Raw genomic sequence first — 21,046 nt, 5'->3', positions numbered from 1 at the left:
CTGCTTGTAGCCTATGGATATGTTTGGAATGGAGAGTTTTGTTGATTGATTTGGTGTTTTGCACTGCTGTGACACTGTGATATGTTCCAATGGGATGATTAATTCAATAGCAGTGGCTATATTACGGTTGAATGGATGGATGTTGTCTGGTAACCCTGTTCTTCCCTGCTGTTTTGTGGGTCCTTGTTGTTTCACTATGAGCTTGTTAGAAGTAGATAGATAGTTGAGATATACTGTATATGTTTGCTGTAGCGGAGAGGCCTACCAGAACTCATATACTGTATGGTATTTTAATGTTCTGATCGGGACTTGTTGGAAACAAAGGCAAAAGTGGATTATTAAATCTGGACCAGTGCCCCATAAACACAATCTATCATAATAATATGCTATTCACAAAGGGAATTATATTACAATATCTCTAGGTCTGTGTTCTTGTGGAGTCCTGAATTGAACTTGAAAAGTAAATTGTCATGCTTTTACTTTGTAAATGCTATTCAGCGCAGACCACCTCTTTGACACAGAGGTAATTAAAAAGAAAAATGTGCAGATAACACGTTTGCTCGCATCTGTCCCAGGTTGTATTGTGCTGGATGAAATCTTGTCAGGATGCTGGATTGCATTGTCAATAGGTGGAACCCTGCCAAATTACTTTTTTGCAGAACTGGAAAAATGTGTGAGGCATTGAATGTGTTGTCTCTACTCTTTCTTGCTTTCTTTCTTTCTTTCTTTCTCCTTCGCCCCATTTCTCTCTATCTCTCTCTCTCTCTCTCTATCAGTTTCTCTCCCTCGCTATCTCTTCCTCTCTCATCCCAGTCTCATTCTCTCTCTCACACACACACACACGAACACACATTGCTCAGACATACAAACCTACTTTGCACCCAAGTTGTCCTGCCCTTACTGGACCGCATACATCTCATGCTATGAAAGTAATCATCACCTGTTCTTGTCGTCATTTAACATATTGTCGTCACTTCGAAAGGACTGTGTTACTGGAGGATGAATGCTTTGATAACCGTTGTGATTTAGAGGTAGTTGAAAAATCTTAACATCATATGTAAAGTGAAACTAGTTCACCATGCAAATGAGAGGACCACCGCGGCTTTGCTTTGTCCATCCCAGATCGATTATACCAGTAACACAGTTACTGCACTTGAGAGTAATCGATAATCACATTTATTGTCTTGAAAATTAGGTGTGAGCAGGATGTGGCGGTACACCTGCTCAGGAGCGTGCATAATCAAAGGCGGGAGGGGGGTGTGTGTTGTGAACCCCTTTTGTTCAAGATTAATTGGCCTAATTGCGTTAGCGCTCCACTGTGGCTTTAGAGGGAGGGGAGCCAGTGTCACCAGCTGGGTAATCCATCTTCATAGCAGCAGCTCTTTTTTTCTGCAAGAGACCAGCAGAGGGGGGGGGGAGTGGGGTGTGGGGGGGGGTTGTCTTATCTCTCCCAGACAACCCTGCAGGGACCCGGTTTAGATGACATCAGCTGGAACAAAGCAGTTGAGAACGCAGAGCAGGGTCTTGCTGATGAGTGTATAAGTGGGCCGTGTCAGGCAATGGACCGTTGCCTAAAAACATGCCATTTCAATATGTCACCACTGAATTGGAAGAGAGAGGGAAAAAAAACGTGTTGGCCCCACACACCAGACCCACACACTCAACTGTCTCTGTATGAGTGGCCACCGCCCGCCCGCCGGACGTGCCGACATTCTGTTTTCCCCTCATCTCTTCTCCCTAAATTTAAGGCAGTCTTTCAAAGGGCTGTTTGGAGTTATCTTACACCACAGCGGCACTCGTAGGGGAGAGCCATTTTTTTCATTCGGCGTAACTATGTCAAGGGAAATATAGATACGTTAAGGGAAATATAGATATCTTTCTATCAAAGATATCTACATATATTTTGAAACATTGTATATCCCTGGAAATAAACAGAGGTATGTAAACATAACAGTTTTGAAAACATTTAACATAGGCTTAAGCCCTGGTGTAACCTCATATCCCAGCGATAATGCCTGAAGAAAACACTTCAGCTGTGGCCGAGAGGGGGAGCGAACCGCACTGAGGAATACATTTTTCATCATTTGAATCACACAAATGCGATTGTCTTCAAAATACTATGCATATTATGCATAAAATGGACAAATGTAATCATTATTTGTATGGGGTATATTGATTATCTATTGACTCAACTTGCCCCTTGCTAAGTGACACAATTTACCCCAAAGCAACCATTTTGACTATATTAGCTACAAGGATGCACTTTCATGCTAGGTTTAGGACCTCATATTGTAGCTTATAGAGACCCCAAAGTATGTATAAAACAGTCTTTAAACAGACTACTTTGGTGTAGATACAAGCATCATGAAACCTATAACACAATAAATACATTTTACTTTGTAAAATTGTTCTTCTGTTTTTTACCTAGCTTGCTTATCACTTTTCCCATGTGGTTTCTTCCTTCACAGACTCCATGAAATGATGACCTCTTCCTAAATATTTGGTCATATAATTCAAGTTGTGTATGGTTTCTTAGAAACAGTGGGGTGGCTCAACTAACCCTTTGGCACAATTTACCTCATCCTGACCTACAAATATTTCAAAATATGTTTTGGTCCTTTGATATAGTTGCTTGGCTTCGGATGGAAGTCTTCAACTGATGTGTAAGTGGTACAGATAAACTGCAGTGTGTTTTGGTGTGCTGTGATGCTGTAACCCATTGTGTGTGAAGCACAGGGGTTTTATTGCCTTGGTGAGATCTGTTTAGGGGCTCTATATTAGTTTGGCTGTTGTATATGGAAGGAGGAAAGAAAAGTAGATTGGTTAGTGTCAGTTAAGAATAACAGATGGCAAGTTTATTCAGTCAAAGCCATGGTATGTTCTCATTAAGACTAAACGTAATGTAGCGCTAACATCTATCTAATTGCTGTGTAGAATTTTTACTGAAGTTGTACAAATGAAGTATTATATACGACAAGAAGTCCCAGTCAGTAGTGATTGTATTTTATTGTAATGTGTAGGCTTCTGCAAAAATGGCTGTATCATGAGCGATAAAGTAGATTAAGTTAACTTCCAAAGATGTCATGCAGAGACCATCTTCTTTTAAACATTAACCTCACGTTAAATCTATTCTTGTAACTTTCACCTTTATTATATGTGGCCAGATGGAATTGTTCTACCTTATTACTGTATAGAATAGGCTACCTTGATTGCTTTGTGCACTTTAAAGAAGTGCACTGTGTTTTGACTTTTCAGCTGTTTCTACCACTCTCTCTTGAACTCATAATTGGTGGCTTGTCAGGCCTTGATGCCTGGCCGGGGGTGTTTAACATACAACGCTTGTAGAATATTCTCCCTACATCCCTGTAGAGTGGATAATGGATTGAGTGGTGGAAATAAGGCATAGCAGGGGTTTCTGCGTCAGGGTGTTGACTGTTGACTGCTCCACCATATTGAGGGTGACAGGGACGGGAGTGAGATTGCTCCAGATCTAGCCACGCTTTTGGCCCATCTCTATCCCTTCCTGCAAAGCAAGAGGAAAAGAGATGGCTCTCACATAAATGAAGTGATGTCTGCCAGAGTGAACTCCATTTACAGACCCCATCTGCTATGCCAGACACACTCCAGAATGAATCAATGTCAGGAAGGAAACCAAATGTGGAATGAGTATCAGCACATTTTTATAAGTGTCCACAGAGGAAGCTTGTGATGCATTTACTTACATTGACTTCGTATAAACGATTTTGCACTCAGTCATTACTCAGACATGATTAAGTGTCACACTTGCACTTTTTAAAATGTAATAATACGATTTTCATCAAACGATGCTCAAAGTTACATTATGAAATCTTAACATGAAACAGATGCGTTGTTATTAAAGAGAGGGATTAGCCCAGAGCACTGTTCATTCATTTCAGAGGTGCCATGCTGTTGTGCTTATTAAAAAACATTGGTTATCATGTTTGAATGTCACTTCGCATTTTTTCTCATCACGTCTCTAATTTCCTCATTTGATTCTAATTGAACATCTGCTTGGAAAAGTGGAGATCTGGATCTCTGCGGAGGTGCCTGTGACACGTCGCGTTCCGACTGGAATATTGAGAGGTTCTGCAGCCTAATAAACATATCTCATTTCCTCACCTTGAAGGGAGGCACACCACCTGATAAGTTGTTTGGGCAGCTTATGGTGCTCATGGTCATTTAGCAATAGACTCTGTCTTCAGATGTTGTGTTGGCTGGGCTGGGAATGTCACATGAAGGGGAATGGCCCTCCAACCTGAGGACGAGAGCAGGCTGGAGCTCTGCTGGGGTACTCTGACAGCTCCACACACTCACACACATATGTGTACAGTACACGCACGCACGCACGCACGCACGCACGCACGCACGCACGCACGCACGCACGCACGCACGCACGCACGCACGCACACACACACACACACACACAAACACACATGTTCAAAGGCACACACAAATACGAATGGATGCACTGACTGGAGCACATCCCAGCACAGACAGACAGACACACACACACACTCCTCCGTGCAGTCTTGATTTCACCTAAACTATGTTGTGGCTTTTATCACTTAAATAGTTTTAACAGCTAACCTTAACTTGATCTATCAAGATGTGCGGCGCTAGTGCATAGAGGATTCATGTTTATTGATGATTTCCCTCTCCAAAAAAAAGTCAATTAATAAGAAACACATCACATATTTTTTTTGTTTACCTTTATTTCACTAGGCAAGTCAGTTAAGAACAAATTCTTATTTACAATGACGGCCTACCAAAAGGCAAAAGGTCTCCTGCGGGGACGGGGCCTAGGATTAAAAAGAAAACTATAGGACTAAACTGTTGATGTTATATTTTATACAGTATATGTTTTATATTTTTACAGACATTTTATAGACTATTTTTATTCAAGTAAATCATGTGTTGATACCAGTGCTAGATTCATCGAAAACACTTTATTTGGATAGTCCATCTGTAGATGCTCTACAGACTATCCGTAACATTTCAACTAAATATCGACTAACCCTAGCCCTCACACTTATCGTAACCCTAAACTTAACCCTTACCCTAACCCTTATTCTAAACCTAAGCAGTTGCTTATCAACAGATAGTTTGAGATAGATTAATGCAAAAACATGCCACTTAATGATCAAGCTATTTCTGATCATATCAAGTTAGCTGAACCCTTGTTCCCTTTCTTGTAAGGGTTGTAAAACAAGCTCAAGGAAGTTAAGTTGATCGACTTAACCCAAATAAATATTAACCTGGAGATTTTTGCTGAGATTAGGTCAAAACCCTTTGCTGAGATTAGGTCAGAATCATCTTTACTTGTCCACGTGCCATGTTCTTCTCTACGGGATTATTTTTTATCTGGGAGAGACTGCTGCTGATATCGTTTTTCAAAGAGAGAATGTGCCAGCACAGCACAGGTAATCCATCTTGGTTCCCGACAATTTCTTTGGAACCGGTGTGTGTGTGTGTGTGCGCTCCTTATTCCTGAAGGATACCTCAGCCAGCGCATGAGGAGGAGATTAATATCAGTGGAAGGGAATATATTTTGAGAGCAATTTGTGATTAGAGGAAGGATCCTGTAGCAGTACATCCACACAGCCCTCTGTGGACCAGGCAGATAAACACTCCACTCCTTCCAATGCAATTACCAACACAATCCCATCCTGTTCTCCTGTTTCACAGTCGGAAATGAAGACAATGTAAATCAGGAGCTTTGATTAAGACAGCTACCTGTAATAAGTAGTAGCTCTGCACCGCATTTAATTCATACACATACACTGAGTGTACAAAACATTAGGAACACCTTCCTGATATTGAGTTGCACCCCCGTTTGCCCTCAGAACAGCCTCAATTCGTCAGGGCATGCACTCTACAAGGTGTCGAAAGCATTTCACAGAGATGCTGGCCCATTTTGACTCCAACGCTTCCCACGGTTGTGTCAAGTTGGCTGGATACATACAGGAAAGATACATACAGGAAACTTTTGATTGTGAAAAACCCAGCAGCCTTGCAGTTCTTGACACACCCAAACCGGTGCACCTGGCGCCTACTACCATACCCCATCCAAAGGCACTTAAATATTTTGTCTCGTCCATTCACGCTCTGAATGGCACACATGCACAATCTATGTCTCAATTGTCTCAAGGCATAAAAATCATTCTTTAACCTGTCTCCTCCCCTTAATCTACACCAGGGATGTGCAACTGGTGGCCCATTTTTGGAGGCCCGTGGTCCAATTTTTTAAATATATTTTTTTTATTTTTTTTATTTTGGTCTGTGTGTTTTTTAGGGGAAGTCAGTCAGGGTCACAAGTTACTGTTGAGATTTATAATAATAGAATACATAAGGTGCAATTCATACATTTAGTTGTGCATCAGCAGCCACTCAATTAGCCCATGTTAGCAAAAAAAATTTGGATTGGTAAATTAGTCTAGCGGCCAGCTACCTAAACTTGTAGTAAGCATGATCGAATTACTATAGAATTGTAGAACTGAGTGAAATTAGTTATATTATTGCCAAATCTCCTCTCCGCCCCATGGCAAAATGTGAAGAATTGCAGGAAATGAACTTTAAAACAAAAAATGTTGTTCTTCACTGTCACGTGGGGGGGCGCTAAAATATTTTGCTTACAAGGGTGTGGATATGGGTACGCACACTGCGGCCCTTCATGATGAGTTACGTTTTTTGGGGGCCTCCACCTACATCAAAGTTGCCCATCCCTGATCTACACTGATTGAAGTGGATTTAACAACTGACATCAATAAGGGATCATAGCTTTCACCTGGATGCCATGGAAAGAGCATGTTCTGTACACTCGGTGTATAAAAGCATATTCAGTCAGAAAAGCTTATGTATTAAGGAATGCCTAGGTTGCATTAGCCATGAAAAATCTGTCTGTTAGATCCATGGGGAATCACTTGTCATTTCTCTCTTTATGTGAAGGTGGTGTAAGAGGGAATGTTTGGCACCTCGTTGTATTTGTTTCACAAAGTAGAGATTAATACTTCCTTTGCAGGCTAACACCCCTGTCCCCTGGCTGTGTTTTGATTAAGCTGCATATTGCCATGGAAACCGTATTAATGCTACAGAGTGCCCTGGAGACAACGGTCAACCGGGAGAGAACTGAAAGGAAATGTCATTTCACGTATAGCCTGCAATTCAGTCTTTTTTCTTCCTCCATCTTTAATGTAACTGAAAAAAAGAAAAAGGACCCACTCAGTGCATTCTGCTAGTTTCAGGGTAGAGCAGGGTAAATCATATGTACTGTGACAAGGGGAATGAGTCCTTACTGTCAATCATTCTTCTTCTTTCTGTCAGACATGTACACTCAACTAGAGCTCTGTGCAACACTGGCGCCAGATGCACTCCTCATACTCCTGTTGTGCTTTGATTGACGTGTGCAAATGATCTCTGTAGGGTAGGCCTTCTAACAGTAGCTTGAACTTCCAAGCATTGTGTTGTGTTCATTGCTGTTATTCTCAGCATTACTCTCCATGATGTACTGTTCTGTTCATCACATCATTGTTGTTAATAATTAGTGCATTCGGTGGTCTACAGTTCCAACGTTCTGCTATTTAAGCAATGTGTAAGCTTTGTGTTATTAAGTACATTTAGTCATCAGGGCTTCCAACTTTTGAAGATAGCTTGGTTGTGAGATCTCCTATCGTGAATGATCTCCTATCGGCTCCAGCCCTAGCTGGAGGGGTATGGGGATCCCCTCCCCAGGAAAGAAAATAGCTGTTTTAAAGCTAACTTCCTGCTATTATACATGTTTTCACATGGCTTAGTCCCATGACCAGGGTGAAATAAAAACCATAGGTCAGGTGTATTCAGGATCATTTTAAAGTTCAATAAACACTGAAAACTCAACAACTTGGTTTGAAGTTCATTTGAGATTATTTGGAGATGGAATTTAGAGTATGCTAGCTGGGGAAACATTGATGTTTGGTTCTAAAAGGCTAATATTAATGGCTGGTGGCAGTAGCCAACCATAGGATGGATTGCAGTCTGTCCTTGTCCATAACAAACAAATATGTTAACATGTAATTCATTTGCGTGAACTCTCCGTTTAAAATAGGACCGGAGAAAGTCTTGCCTAAAGGTAGCTCTCCAAAGGGGGTTGGCCACCCCTGATCTATGTTTCCCTAATACTGGGGGTTTGAATATGGTCATGTGACATTTGATTTCTACACATTACCTTACATTCAAGAAAAATCTAATGAATAATGACAAGTATCAGATTTCAAATAGCCTAATTACTCCAGAGAAATTGGTTAGAAGTGAAATAATAAAAGTATGGGGAATAACAGTAGTGTTTTTTCTGAGATAAGCACACTAATTAGTATATATTTTAGCCCTTTGTAGGGGATGTGAAAGACCAAATAAATGATAGCCTCAATCTGCCCCTACACCCAACCCAAATGATCTTTCAATGTATTGTTGTCCCCCCACTAGAATCAGTTACATTGGGTTCACAATTTGTTTGGGCAAAATAATGTTAATAATACAGCTAGAAATTCAGGCTAAATTCCCTCTGAATGTTGTTACAGCCTAATGAACGTAGTGCTAAATTGCCAATGACCAAACAAGGTGAAAAATGTAGGCTATGGATCTGGGCTAATGCAAGTGGTGGATTATCAAGTTAGTAGGCTAGGTTATGTTATCACATGCTGTCAAAAATAAGCATTCTGTTGACAAGTTGCACTGCTGCTCTTTTGACAATTTAGCTCATAAACTTTGATCACATGAGAACAAACCTGCCTGTCCAGTCTGCCGTGGCTGCTCCACTCTAATCGTGAGGGCCATTTCTTTACAAACACAAATCCAGTCGCCTTGGTTCTGACCCAATCACAAGCTCAATCTGCCGTGGTTCACAGTGGTAGGAAAATGATGGATCTCTCGGGTGAAGCTGCCGCAGTTACAATCAAGAAATAAAACCAGCACTTTTTTCCATGCGTGAGAAATAAGAGGCGTGGCGTGTGAGCGTGTGAAGAGGGTCAAATGTGTGTCTCTCGCCCAATGCGTAAATTGGCAGCACTGAGTCATACAACACTTACTGTACCTGTATCCATCCACCTTTAGGTAGATTTGTCACACACTACAGTCTAGACACTATAGTCACACTAAACTCTGATATATTCAATGCTTATGGCAGTGTCATCATAAATATGCAGTTTGAGTGACATTTGAGTTCTCTCCTGTTGTGGGGGTGTCAGCCCGACCGTTAGATGAGCTGCCATTTGTATGTGGTTGCACCTCATTTTACAGCCGATAACTGTAAATCATTTTCTATCATAACGACATCAATTCCTGAATAATTTGGTAGAACTAACAGTGCATGTGACAAGCTAAGAGGTATTGGCACAAGCCTACATAGGGCAAAAATCAATATCAATTACAGTGCTATTGGAGAATTGTCAGAGGTAAATGCTCAGGTGTCCCTATTTTACCAATGTCAGGCAATCGGTTTGTTGTCTAAGTGATAAAAAAACACCTCATTGCCACACATATTATTGTAGACTGTAATTGCCTGTTAACCTTGGGGCTGACAACTTTAAAAACAGTGGTATGCACTCTGGATTTATCTCGATGGTACTGTGAAAATAGACTTCTCTGTACTTTTCCCATTGAGTTGAACTACACACTGCATTCTGCGTCATATACTCCGGCTTTGGTTTTGCTGGGTCAAATCTGTGCAGTTTGACTTGATTTACGTGTCCGACAAGGCCGTTCCTCTCAAACACGGAGCTCTTAGGGGAATCTGGGGAGAGACAGAATTTCCGTTTATCTTGTGATGTCAGAATTTCACACCCTACACTTCAGGACTTTAAAGCAGTCAGGAGTATAGATCAAAACGTGAAGTTGGGTCCAACCTCTTGTCCTGTTCAGAGAATAGGGTGACCTAGCCTTTCCCCCTATAGACACCTCATCTGAGCTTTTCCTATTCACCCCTGGAGCAGTGTTACTACCACCGACGCTTTGATACAATCATGATTACAAACACCACCTGCAGGTAGGTCAGTGTCGACCAGGACAAGCAACATAGTTTAATGCATACCTATCCTTATGTGTAAAGTTAATACAAAAGGGCACACACAGCTACAGTACAGTAGCACACAGAGTGAAACCCTGAAATACTTGTTCATGTGCTGGATGAATCCTGCATGCATTTGGAGATTGCATGGCTCCAGTGGTGGTTGGACTTAACCAGATGGGGCGAAATGAGTGTTAGACGAGTGCAGAGATGCAATATGCACTGAGTGTAACGCACCTTAGCCAAGGTTAATTATTTTGTAAAATCACCGAAAGCGTAAGATGGCCTTTTTTCACACAGCCTCATGGCTGAGTAATTCTACTGATAGAATCTTAACCCCTATTTTCACAGTCCTGTTTTATTTACCGGGCTAATGAAGAGCACACAAAGACCCTGCATTCACCCGTCCAACCAGGCTCTGAAATGGAGAGGGTGTATTTGTGTATGGTGGTGTTTACCAATGCTACCTTCACATATGCACGTATTAGGACGTTGGTGTAAATAGTTTGATTTATGTTATGCCAATATACACTGAACAAAAATATAAACGCATATAAAAGATTTTACTGAGTTACAATTCACATAAGGAAATCAGTCAATTAAAATAAACTCATTAGGCCATAATCAGATATGCATCTGTTGGTCACAGATACCTTAAAAAAAGGTAGGGGCGTGGATCAGAAAACCAGTCAGTATCTGGTATGACCACCATTTGCGTCATGCAGCGCGACACATCTCCTTTTCATAGAGTTGATCAGGCCATTGATTATGGCCTATGGTATGTTGTCCCACTCCTCTTCAATGGCTGTGCGAAGTTGATAGATATTGGGGGGAACTGGAACACGCTGTCATACACGTCGATCCAGAGCATCCCAAACAAGCTCAATGGATTACATGTCTGGGGAGTATGCAGGCCATGGAAGAACTGGGATATTTTCAGCTTCCAGGAATTGTGTACAGATCCTTGCGACATGGAGCCGTGCATTATCATGCTGAAACATGAGGTGATGGTGGCGGATGAATGGCATGACAATGGGCCTCAGGATCTTGTCACGGTATCCCTGTACATTTAAATTGCCATAGATAAATTGCAATTGTTTTCGTTGTCCGTAGCTTATGCCAGACCATACCATAACCCCACCGCAACCATGGAGCACTCTGTTCAGAACATCAGCAAACCGCTCCCCCACATGACGCCATCTGCTCGGTACAGTTGAAACCGGGATTCACCCGTGAAGAGCAAACTTCTCCAGCGTACCAGTGGCCATCGAAAGTGAGCATTTGCCCAGTGAAGTAAGGTATGATGCCGAACTGCAGTCAGGTCAAGACCCTGGTGAGGACGACGAGCACGCAGATGAACTTCCCTGAGACGGTTTCTGACAGTTTGTGCAGAAATTATTCAGTTTTGCAAACCCACAGTTTGATCAGCTGTCCAGGTGGCTGGCCTCAGACGATCCCGCAGGTGCAGAAGCCGGATGTGGAGTTCCTGGGCTGGCGTGGTTACACGTGGACTGCGGTTGTGAGGCCTGGTTGGACCTACTGCCAAATTTTCTAAAACAACGTTGGAGGCGGCTTATGGTAGAGAAATGAACATTCAATTCTCTGACAACAGCTCTGGTGGACATTCTTGCAGTCAGCATGCCAATTGCACGCTCCTTCAAAGATTGAGACATCTGTGGAAAAACTACACATTTTAGAGTGGCCTTTTATTGTTCACAGCTTAACATTTACATTTACATTTAAGTCATTTAGCAGACGCTCTTATCCAGAGCGACTTACAAATTGGTGCATTCACCTTATGATATCCAGTGGAACAACCACTTTACAATAGTGCATCTAACTCTTTTAAGGGGGGGGGTTAGAAGGATTACTTTATCCTATCCTAGGTATTCCTTAAAGAGGTGGGGTTTCAGGTGTCTCCGGAAGGTGGTGATTGACTCCGCTGACTGGGTCGGTGAGGGTTTGTTCCACCATTGGGGTGCCAGAGAGCGAACAGTTTTGACTGGGCTGAGCGGGAACTGTACTTCCTCAAGGTAGGGAGGCGAGCAGGCCAGAGGTGGATGAACGCAGTGCCCTTGTTGGGTGTAGGGCTGATCAGAGCCTGAAGGTACGGAGGTGCCGTTCCCTCACAGCTCCGTAGGCAAGCACCATGGTCTTGTAGCGGATGCGAGCTTCAACTGGAAGCCAGTGGAGAGAGCGGAGGAGCGGGGTGACGTGAGAGAACTTGGGAAAGTTGAACACCAGACGGGCTGCGGCGTTCTGGATGAGTTGTAGGGGTTTAATGGCACAGGCAGGGAGCCCAGCCAACAGCGAGTTGCAGTAATCCAGACGGGAGATGAAGGTGCCTGGATTAGGACCTGCGCCGCTTCCTGCGTGAGGCAGGGTCGTACTCTGCGAATGTTGTAGAGCATGAACCTACAGGAACGGGTCACCGCCTTGATGTTAGTTGAGAAGACAGGTGTTTGTCCAGGATCACGCCAAGGTTCTTAGCACTCTGGGAGGAGGACACAATGGAGTTGTCAACCGTGATGGCGAGATCATGGAACGGGCAGTCCTTCCCCGGGAGGAAGAGCAGCTCCGTCTTGCCGAGGTTAGCTTGAGGTGGTGATCCGTCATCCACACTGATATGTCTGCCAGACATGCAGAGATGCGATTCACACCTGGTTATCAGGGGGGAAAGGAGAAGATTAATTGTGTGTCGTCTGCATAGCAATGATAGGGAGACCATGTGAGGATATGACAGAGCCAAGTGACTTGGTGTATAGCGAGAATAGGAGAGGGCCTAGAACAGAGCCCTGGGGGACACCAGTGGTGAGAGCACGTGGTGCGGAGACAGATTCTGCACACGCCATGGTAGGAGCGACCTGTCAGGTAGGACGCAATCAAGCGTGGGCCGCGCCGGAGATGCCAGCTCGGAGAGGTGGAGAGGAGGATCTGATGGTTCACAGTATCAAAGGCAGCCGATAGGTCTAGAAGGATGAGAGCAGAGGAGAGAGAGTTAGCTTTAGCAGTGCGGAGCGCTCCGTGACACAGGAAGAGCAGTCTCAGTTGAATGACTAGTCTTGAAACCTGACTGATTTGGATCAAGAAGGTCATTCTGAGAGAGATAGCAGGAGAGTGGCCAAGACGGCACGTTCAAGAGTTTTGGAGAGAAAGAAAGAAGGGATACTGGTGTAGTTGTTGACATCGGAGGGATCGGTGTAGGTTTTTCAGAAGGGGTGCAACTCTCGCTCTCTTGAAGACGGAAGGGACGTAGCCAGCGGTCAAGGATGAGTTGATGAGCGAGGTGAGGTAAGGGAGAAGGTCTCCGAAATGGTCTGGAGAAGAGAGGAGGGGATAGGGTCAAGCGGGCAGGTTGTTGGGCGCGGCCGTCACAAGACGGAGATTTCATCTGGAGAGAGAGGGGAGAAGAGGTCAAGACAGGGTAGGGCAGTGTGAGCAGAACCAGCGGTGTCGTTTGACTTAGCAAACGAGGATCGGATGTCGTCGACTTCTTTTCAAAATGGTTGACGAAGTCATCAGCAGAGAGGGAGGAGGGGGAGGAGGGGGAGGGATTCAGGAGGGAGGAGAAGGTGGCAAAGAGCTTCCTAGGGTTAGAGGATGCTTGGAATTTAGAGTGGTAGAAATTGGCTTTAGCAGCAGAAACGAAGAGGAGAATGTAGAGAGGAGGGAGTGAAAGGATGCCAGGTCGCAGGGAGGCGAGTTTTCCTCCATTTCGCTCGGCTGCCGGAGCCCTGTTCTGTGAGCTCGCAATGAGTCGTCGAGCCACGGAGCAGGAGGGGAGGACCGAGCCGGCCTGGAGGATAGGGACATAGAGAGTCAAAGGATGCAGAAAGGGAGGAGAGGAGGGTTGAGGAGCGCAGAATCAGGAGATAGGTTGGAGAAGGTTTGAGCAGAGGAAGAGATGATAGGATGGAAGAGGAGAGAGTAGCGGGGGAGAGAGAGCGAAGGTTGGAACGGCGCGATACCATCCGAGTGGGGGCAGTGTGGGAAGTGTTGGATGAGAGCGAGAGGGAAAAGGATACAAGGTAGTGGTCGGAGACTTGGAGGGGAGTTGCAATGAGATTAGTGGAAGAACATCTCTAGTAAAGATGAGGTCAAGCGTATTGCCTGCCTTGTGAGTAGGGGGGAAGGTGAGAGGGTGAGGTCAAAAGAGGAGAGGAGTGGAAAGAAGGAGGCAGAGAGGAATGAGTCAAAGGTAGACGTGGGAGGTTAAAGTCACCCAGAACTGTGAGAGGTGAGCATCTCAGGAAAGGAACTTATCAGGGCGTCAAGCTCATTGATGAACTCTCCAAGGGAACCTGGAGGGCGATAAATGATAAGGATGTTAAGCTTGAAAGGCTGGTAACTGTGACAGCATGGAATTCAAAGGAGGCGATAGACAGATGGGTCAGGGGAGAAAGAGAGAATGTCCACTTGGGAGAGATGAGGATCCCAGTGCCACCACCCCGCTGACCAGAAGCTCTCGGGGTGTGCGAGAACACGTGGGCAGACGAGGAGAGAGCAGTAGGAGTAGCAGTGTTATCAGTGGTAATCCATGTTTCCGTCAGTGCCAAGAAGTCGAGGGACTGGAGGGAAGCATAGGCTGAGATGAACTCTGCCTTGTTGGCCGCAGATCGGCAGTTCCAGAGGCTGCCTGAGACCTGGAACACCACGTGGGTTAAGATGCACTTGCGTAATGATCATGCTGTTTAATCAGTTTCTTGATATACAGTTTCTTGACAAAGGAGAAATTCTCACTAACAGGGACAAATATGTGCACAAAATTTGATAGAAATGTGCTTTTTGTGTGAATGGAACATTTCTGGGATTTTTATTTCAGTTCATGAAACATGGGACCAACACTTTACATGTTGCGTTTATATTTTTGTTCAGTATAGATAGCATCAGTAATTATAGCTGTTTGCATGCATCAAATCCAACATGAAGTGCAGTACTCTCAACATTTCAGTGTAGTGCTGCCACCATCATTTCAAATCATTTATGGTCCCTGGTTTTGTCATGAACTCATCCAACACACTCTCACATTCTAGCACTTCCTTTCACAATACATCTGTGCCTTTTAATTAACTCTACATACAATAAAATTGTCCACATCACTGTGTTGTTTGTGTAAATCAAAGGCCAATGTAGTGTCCTTCAATTATGAGGTAGTAAAGACAACCAAAACTGACAGCTTGTTTTGCATGTACTGTAAACTGAATGCTTGGGTCTCATGTACCGTAATATAGTCTTATATATATAGTGGTGATGTCTCAAAAAGAATGTCAGAAAATATATTGAGAGGAAAGGTTTTTACTTTGGACCATAATTACAGTTTCCAATTTGCACTTCACAGTATGAGCAATGGATTCTCTGAGACTAATGTTATTTTTTAATCCCTTTCATCTTGGAGGACATAAAAGATTAACACTGTCCAGTCTCTTTGCCTGTTACTTGATCTTCTCCAATACATTTTTTGTTTGTATTTTTTATGATTACATGAGTAGTGTGTTTGGGCTTTTCGCCTCTTGTTAGAAATAAACGTCTCCTCTTCGGAGGGGTTTATAGCGGCAGCCGTTAAGTTTGTGTGAGGCTGAGATGAAAAGAGTGGCACTTGTGTTCATCTCACCTGTGAATTATTGATACGTCCTCCACAGCAGCAGGAAAGGAAGCTCTGCTGAGACGGTGGGAAGATCAGACAGACATGTTGTCTAAAGGTTTCTTAAGTAGGGAGAGGAAGAGTAGAACTGGAAGACATTTACTTCACTTAGTTGACTTGTAGTTTACCTCAGCTCCTCTAACACCAGCTTCAAAGCCAACGTCTAAGTCTACTAATAAAGCCTTTCCCAGCTGTAATTACAGTAAGAAAGGCATAGTAGGATGCATTATGTTTGTTCACTCTCCCCATTTGTTTTCTTTCTGTGGAGCTTTTCTCAGAGGATGCACTAGTCACATGATTGTCCTTTTGTCCCAGGGGATAAGGGAATTGTGGAAATATACAGAGTCAAGCACACAAATGCAGGTATTGAGTTATATGAGGCATGTGCTGGAGAGGTAGTCTTAAATCAGGTCAGAGCTTGATCTAGTTAAAACAATGTGTTGTTGCCCTATTTGTTCACAGTCTGGGGGTTATATTTTAACAAACCTAACGCAATGGTAAATCTTAGCGCTGGCGATAGCGTTATAGTTTCAGAGGTGTGTCAGAAATATTTTTGCTATTTTCACAACCGGAATTAAGGGTGTAGTAGCTGGCGGTGGCGTGAAAGGGCTGGGTTTTGATGAATTAACAAGTTGTGGGTTTGTCAAGGCTTGGTCTCTCACTGGGCAATCAGAACATGCTCCATGGCTAAATATGTGGTTACTTCAAGTTGTGTATTTATGGTCTTTTATGTATTGCATTGTCATCAACTCCAATTTGAATGTTAGTCCATTATAGCCTATTTCGTTTGATAGCCTGCCCCATATTTGCTAAATGAACATGTTTGCAGTGCACATTGTTCTAATTGCATTGCTTCAATATGGAAATAAGCTGTTAAACATAAGCTACAGCTTTCGCACTGATATAGGGGCTAGACATACTGTAAATTGCAGTCTGGACATGGACATGTCAAACGTAGTTAATAAGCAAGATTATACTCACTAGGGTATTGATAAGGCCTAAAAAGACAGTGTATAATTCTAATCAAATTCTAATAAAAAAACGAAACAACAACTTCCTTTAAATAGGCTATGGCTAAATACAGTTACAGGCACAATAATTGCTCCTTGTGGACATATAATAGAGACAAGGCAATTTAGACTATGGGGAGTTTTACACACATGCAAACTTTTCTCTAGAGCTGGATAAAGATTCAGTATGAAGAGAAAGAGGGAATGTCCACTCACTGTTATACTGCTCCCAAATGTAATGTCTTCTAAACATCATGGAACCATCTTACAGATCATATTTGGACGTCTCCAGAACTATCAGACGATATTGAATTGCATTCGAGCCATGGACATTCTCACCATTAACCCATGGACGGTGAATCTTTCGAAATAAGTTTGTTTTTAAATCAAATTAAACGAAAAACAATCAATCTGTTATTTAAACCAACAACACTATTTCTAAATAGGATACGGTCAGAAGCATGACATCATAAATCGCATCTCTCGTTCCATGAGCATAACGCAAAGTGCGCACACGTAGGCCTAAGGGCTCTTCAGCAGGAGGCATGAATGTTTGTCTTATCCATTGGATAAAGTTTATTAAATAATATACACTAACCCTCCCTACAATAGGCCTAGTTATAGCAAACATGCCAATAAGTATTTTTTTATTGGCTTCAACATGGAAGTATTCGTCTACACACATTGCATTCGCATTTAGAAAATGCACAGCATGTTCGATTCATGGACAATTGGGCATTGCCCAAACGTTGTCATAGGATTAGTTTACCATCGCCGTTAATATGGCATGTTAGTGACTTTGCCACATGGAAGGTTAACAAATAAACAGGAAGGCTACAAGCATATTCAGCACCAAGGACAGCGATCAGAATTCCCGTGATTTGACAGTTAGGTCCAACAATTTGTTTACAAAATTATTAAGGAAAAACTACAAGCAGTCTATTGTATTAACTTGATGTTCCTTGACAGACTTCCTACAGTCAACTTTCATTTTTTTATTTAACTAGCTCAGTCAGTTAAGAATAAATTCTTATTTACAATGACGGCCTAGGAACAGTGGGTTAACTGCATTGTTCAGGGGAAGAACAACAGATTTTTACCTTGTCAGCTCAGAGATTCGATCCACCAACCTTTCGGATACTGGCTCAACACTCTAACCACTAAGCTACCTGCCACCTCATTCAATGGGCATCGCACATAGGCCTAATGAGTCCTAACTTTTCACAGAAGCTGCATGGACAAAAATAATGTTTACAAAACAGGAATGTCTGGGCACCACCTTAACACCAGCTGAAAATAGAGCCCTGGCTGGATTTACAAAAAATGATCCTTGTTTACCAGAACTATACTAATGTCAATGTGCATTTCTATAATATGTATTTTTCTTGACACAACTATCCAAAGATCAGGGCATCTCCCAACACCAGCAAATAAGTTCCATTTTTTTGCAACTTCATTGTACAGTTCTTTCAACTGAACCATGAGGTGCATCTAATACCATGTGCAGTATGGTAGTTCTGTGACTGCTGCAGCACTTGTTTAACTCTCGTCATGTCTGTTTCCTTCTCCTCCTATCCAATAGTCCGATAAAGACCAGGTAGTGATTCTCTCACTTGATTATAGTAAATTGACAGGAAATTGGTCATTTAAAGTGTTTTGTCAGGTAAGGTCGCCAGAGTAAATCACAAACACATTCAGTCATTAAGATAAGTATATGTAATTTAAAAAAAGGGTTTTTCATGTTTCTTTCCCTAATCTTTTTACGTTAAATTGGTGCAACCTTCATTTGAGTGTAGTGTTTACAATCTCTGTTTTTATCAACACAAATTAAAAGCATATTTCACCTCATCCAATCAGAACATCTTAGATAAGTGGCTTCACTAACTGAGCAATTTCCAGAGTTGCAATAAATGACCTGCTATTACACAGAGCTGTAGATGACAGTTTGCTTTACACTGTCCCTTACATCACACAGCAGATCACTGGGGAAAGTGCAGTGCAAAGACAGAGCTCTATATTTCTTGTCTGCTTTACAATAGGGCCCGGGGCTTTTTTTTTCATATTTACAGTTTGCACGGAGTTTCAGATAATTAGAATCCACCACGGTTTAATGAATTGGTCTTCCCATTTTCCCACACTGCCCTGCTTTTAAGGTCAACAATTTCAATTTGTTGCTTGTTATTTAGGAAAATGTCGAGTTTGGTTAAGGATCATTGACCTTTTGTGGTACCAGTGGCCATTGTGTAAAGGCCATGCAGAGATGAAGTGACTGTTGTCTTGGTCCCGGATGTCTTGTGGTCATATGAATTCATGAATTAGCCATTTGACCACTTTGTCACATTTTATCACTTATAAAAGAACACAGCGCAATTAGAAATGTTTCTAAACTTTCCCAGTCACAATAGTTATATTTTAAGTGTCATATTCAATTTCTTTGAGTGGCACGTCGACATACAAGGACAAAAGTAGAGAGGAAGTTTATATGATCAAATACAGTATATAATCAAAGATTACATTTCATTTCAATTAAGTTATGTAATTAAATTATGTTAATTCCAATCAATGCATGATATAGACATTTATGTTTTCCATTTTCTGAAGACATTGCAACTGCTAGACTGATTGCCTTTCTCTCTGGGGAACGCCCATGCTTAATGATGATGAACAATGCAAAAAGTTAACCTTTAAATTGACAATTGAAATTCACAGACTGCAATAAAAGTGGGAAAGAAATGTGGTCATGCAATGTTAGTGTCTGTAACACAATCTTTCTGCTTTTTCTGCCTGCAGAGTTTCCATTCTGGACAACGGAAACCTCCGGATACAGAATGCAACCAAACCAGATGCAGGTCTTTACACATGTGTGGCACGAAACCAGTTTGGAGTGGCAAGCAGCTCCGGTACTCTCATGGTCAAAGGTAAGCCTATTTGTCTTTGTCTTATACTGTATGGGATTATTAAGTCTTTAAATAGGGTTGTGATTTCTCATAGGATACAACTAGTGAATTTATCTTGTGACAGACTGTTCACAGGAGATTTGGTTCTGGGTTTTGAGATTACTACAGTCCCTAAGCCTTTCTCCTCTACACATAAGTGACGGTATCAATGGGTTCTTGCACTTAGCGCTCATTAAGAAACAGAGTTGGAGGTTGCACTGTTGCCCTCACTGCACTGTTGCCCTCACTATGTGCTGTAGTGAATGTTCAGCACTGTCTCTAGACCTCCAGACCAACCAGATTAATGGTACAGTAAAAGCGTAGAAGAGATGAGAAGGGGAGTAGTGTTTGTTAGATCATCTGTAGGAGTCAACCCGTGGGACTGCAGGTCGTGTTTCTGCTCTGTTGCTGTGACTTATTATACTTCATTAAATATGAATGGGAGGCGGGTGTACGGTGCTGTGTATTGGGTGGCTTTGTTTTGTGCATGCTGCTGTTTTTACTGTCCTGCTGCTGTGAGGGGGGATGATATTCTCACCAGGTTTTTCATCGCTTGGAGTATTGGTGATTTTCTTCCCCCTTTTTTTTGCGTTAACTTTAACCCTAACGTGACCTATGTTTTCAGAGGTCAGGTCTGGTCCAGTTGTGTTGTGATATGATTTTTTCCCCTATAATTGCTTTCTTTGTAGGTGGTGTGTTTTGCCTGTCTACAATTTAAGAGCTATTGATCCCTCATCCCACATGAATGTCCCCAGGGATAAAAAGTTGTCAGTTAGGTCTTTGATTCACATTCCAAAGTGTCTGATATTGATCTTATTGTACATGAATATTACAATTGATTATTGGAATGAGATGAGTGTTAATGATTGTCTCATTATTATACTGTAGATCAGTTTTTCTGTGCCATTGTATTTATTAGGGGTTCAAGCAGCGAAGCTGGGTGAAACCCTTTTGTATTTGTTGGTGTTCTTATTATTATTCCATAGGGGAAATTTCACATGCAAATTCCTGTGAAATGATAAAACTTCCAAGGTTGAGACTTAACAAAAAAAGATAAAGGGCCAAGGGCCACAGCCTCTCAAGTAATGGCATGTCAATTGGCCACATGGGGGCACTATAACAAGCAATTGAAGATGAAAACTTTGAAAAGTCATGCCCCTTACCCCTTCAGACCTAGAATCCTGAAATTTGGTACAGAGGTCAATTTCCTTTCAAGGAACAAATTTGCCTGGAGGACCCATAAGGTCTACCATGATGGATATTCCGCCATTTAGAATTGTTCTAAAAATACTTAAAACGCTACTCCTCTGGCACCGAATGACCAATCTACACAAAACTGTATATGTGGCATCTATGGATTAAAGTCTCGCAGCTCATTATTTTCCAGGCTAGTAGTTCAAAC

The 21,046-nt window shown here is 42.4% G+C and overlaps 1 protein-coding gene across 3 annotated transcripts in view; it reads left to right on the top strand.

The window, feature by feature from the left end:
* cntn4 (contactin 4) overlaps positions 1–21,046 on the top strand; it is a 178,035-nt gene that overhangs the window by 125,669 nt on the left and 31,320 nt on the right. For all 3 annotated transcript variants that reach the window (XM_023996149.1, XM_023996147.1, XM_023996148.2), the window contains exon 12: positions 19,499–19,626. In XM_023996149.1, the coding sequence (XP_023851917.1) occupies positions 19,499–19,626 (128 nt within the window). The remainder of the gene's footprint in view (positions 1–19,498; positions 19,627–21,046) is intronic.

The sequence above is a fragment of the Salvelinus sp. IW2-2015 genome, linkage group LG11, assembly GCF_002910315.2.
Source record: "Salvelinus sp. IW2-2015 linkage group LG11, ASM291031v2, whole genome shotgun sequence".
Lineage (NCBI taxonomy): Eukaryota > Metazoa > Chordata > Actinopteri > Salmoniformes > Salmonidae > Salvelinus > Salvelinus sp. IW2-2015.
This window is presented reverse-complemented; position numbering and strand designations above follow the sequence as displayed.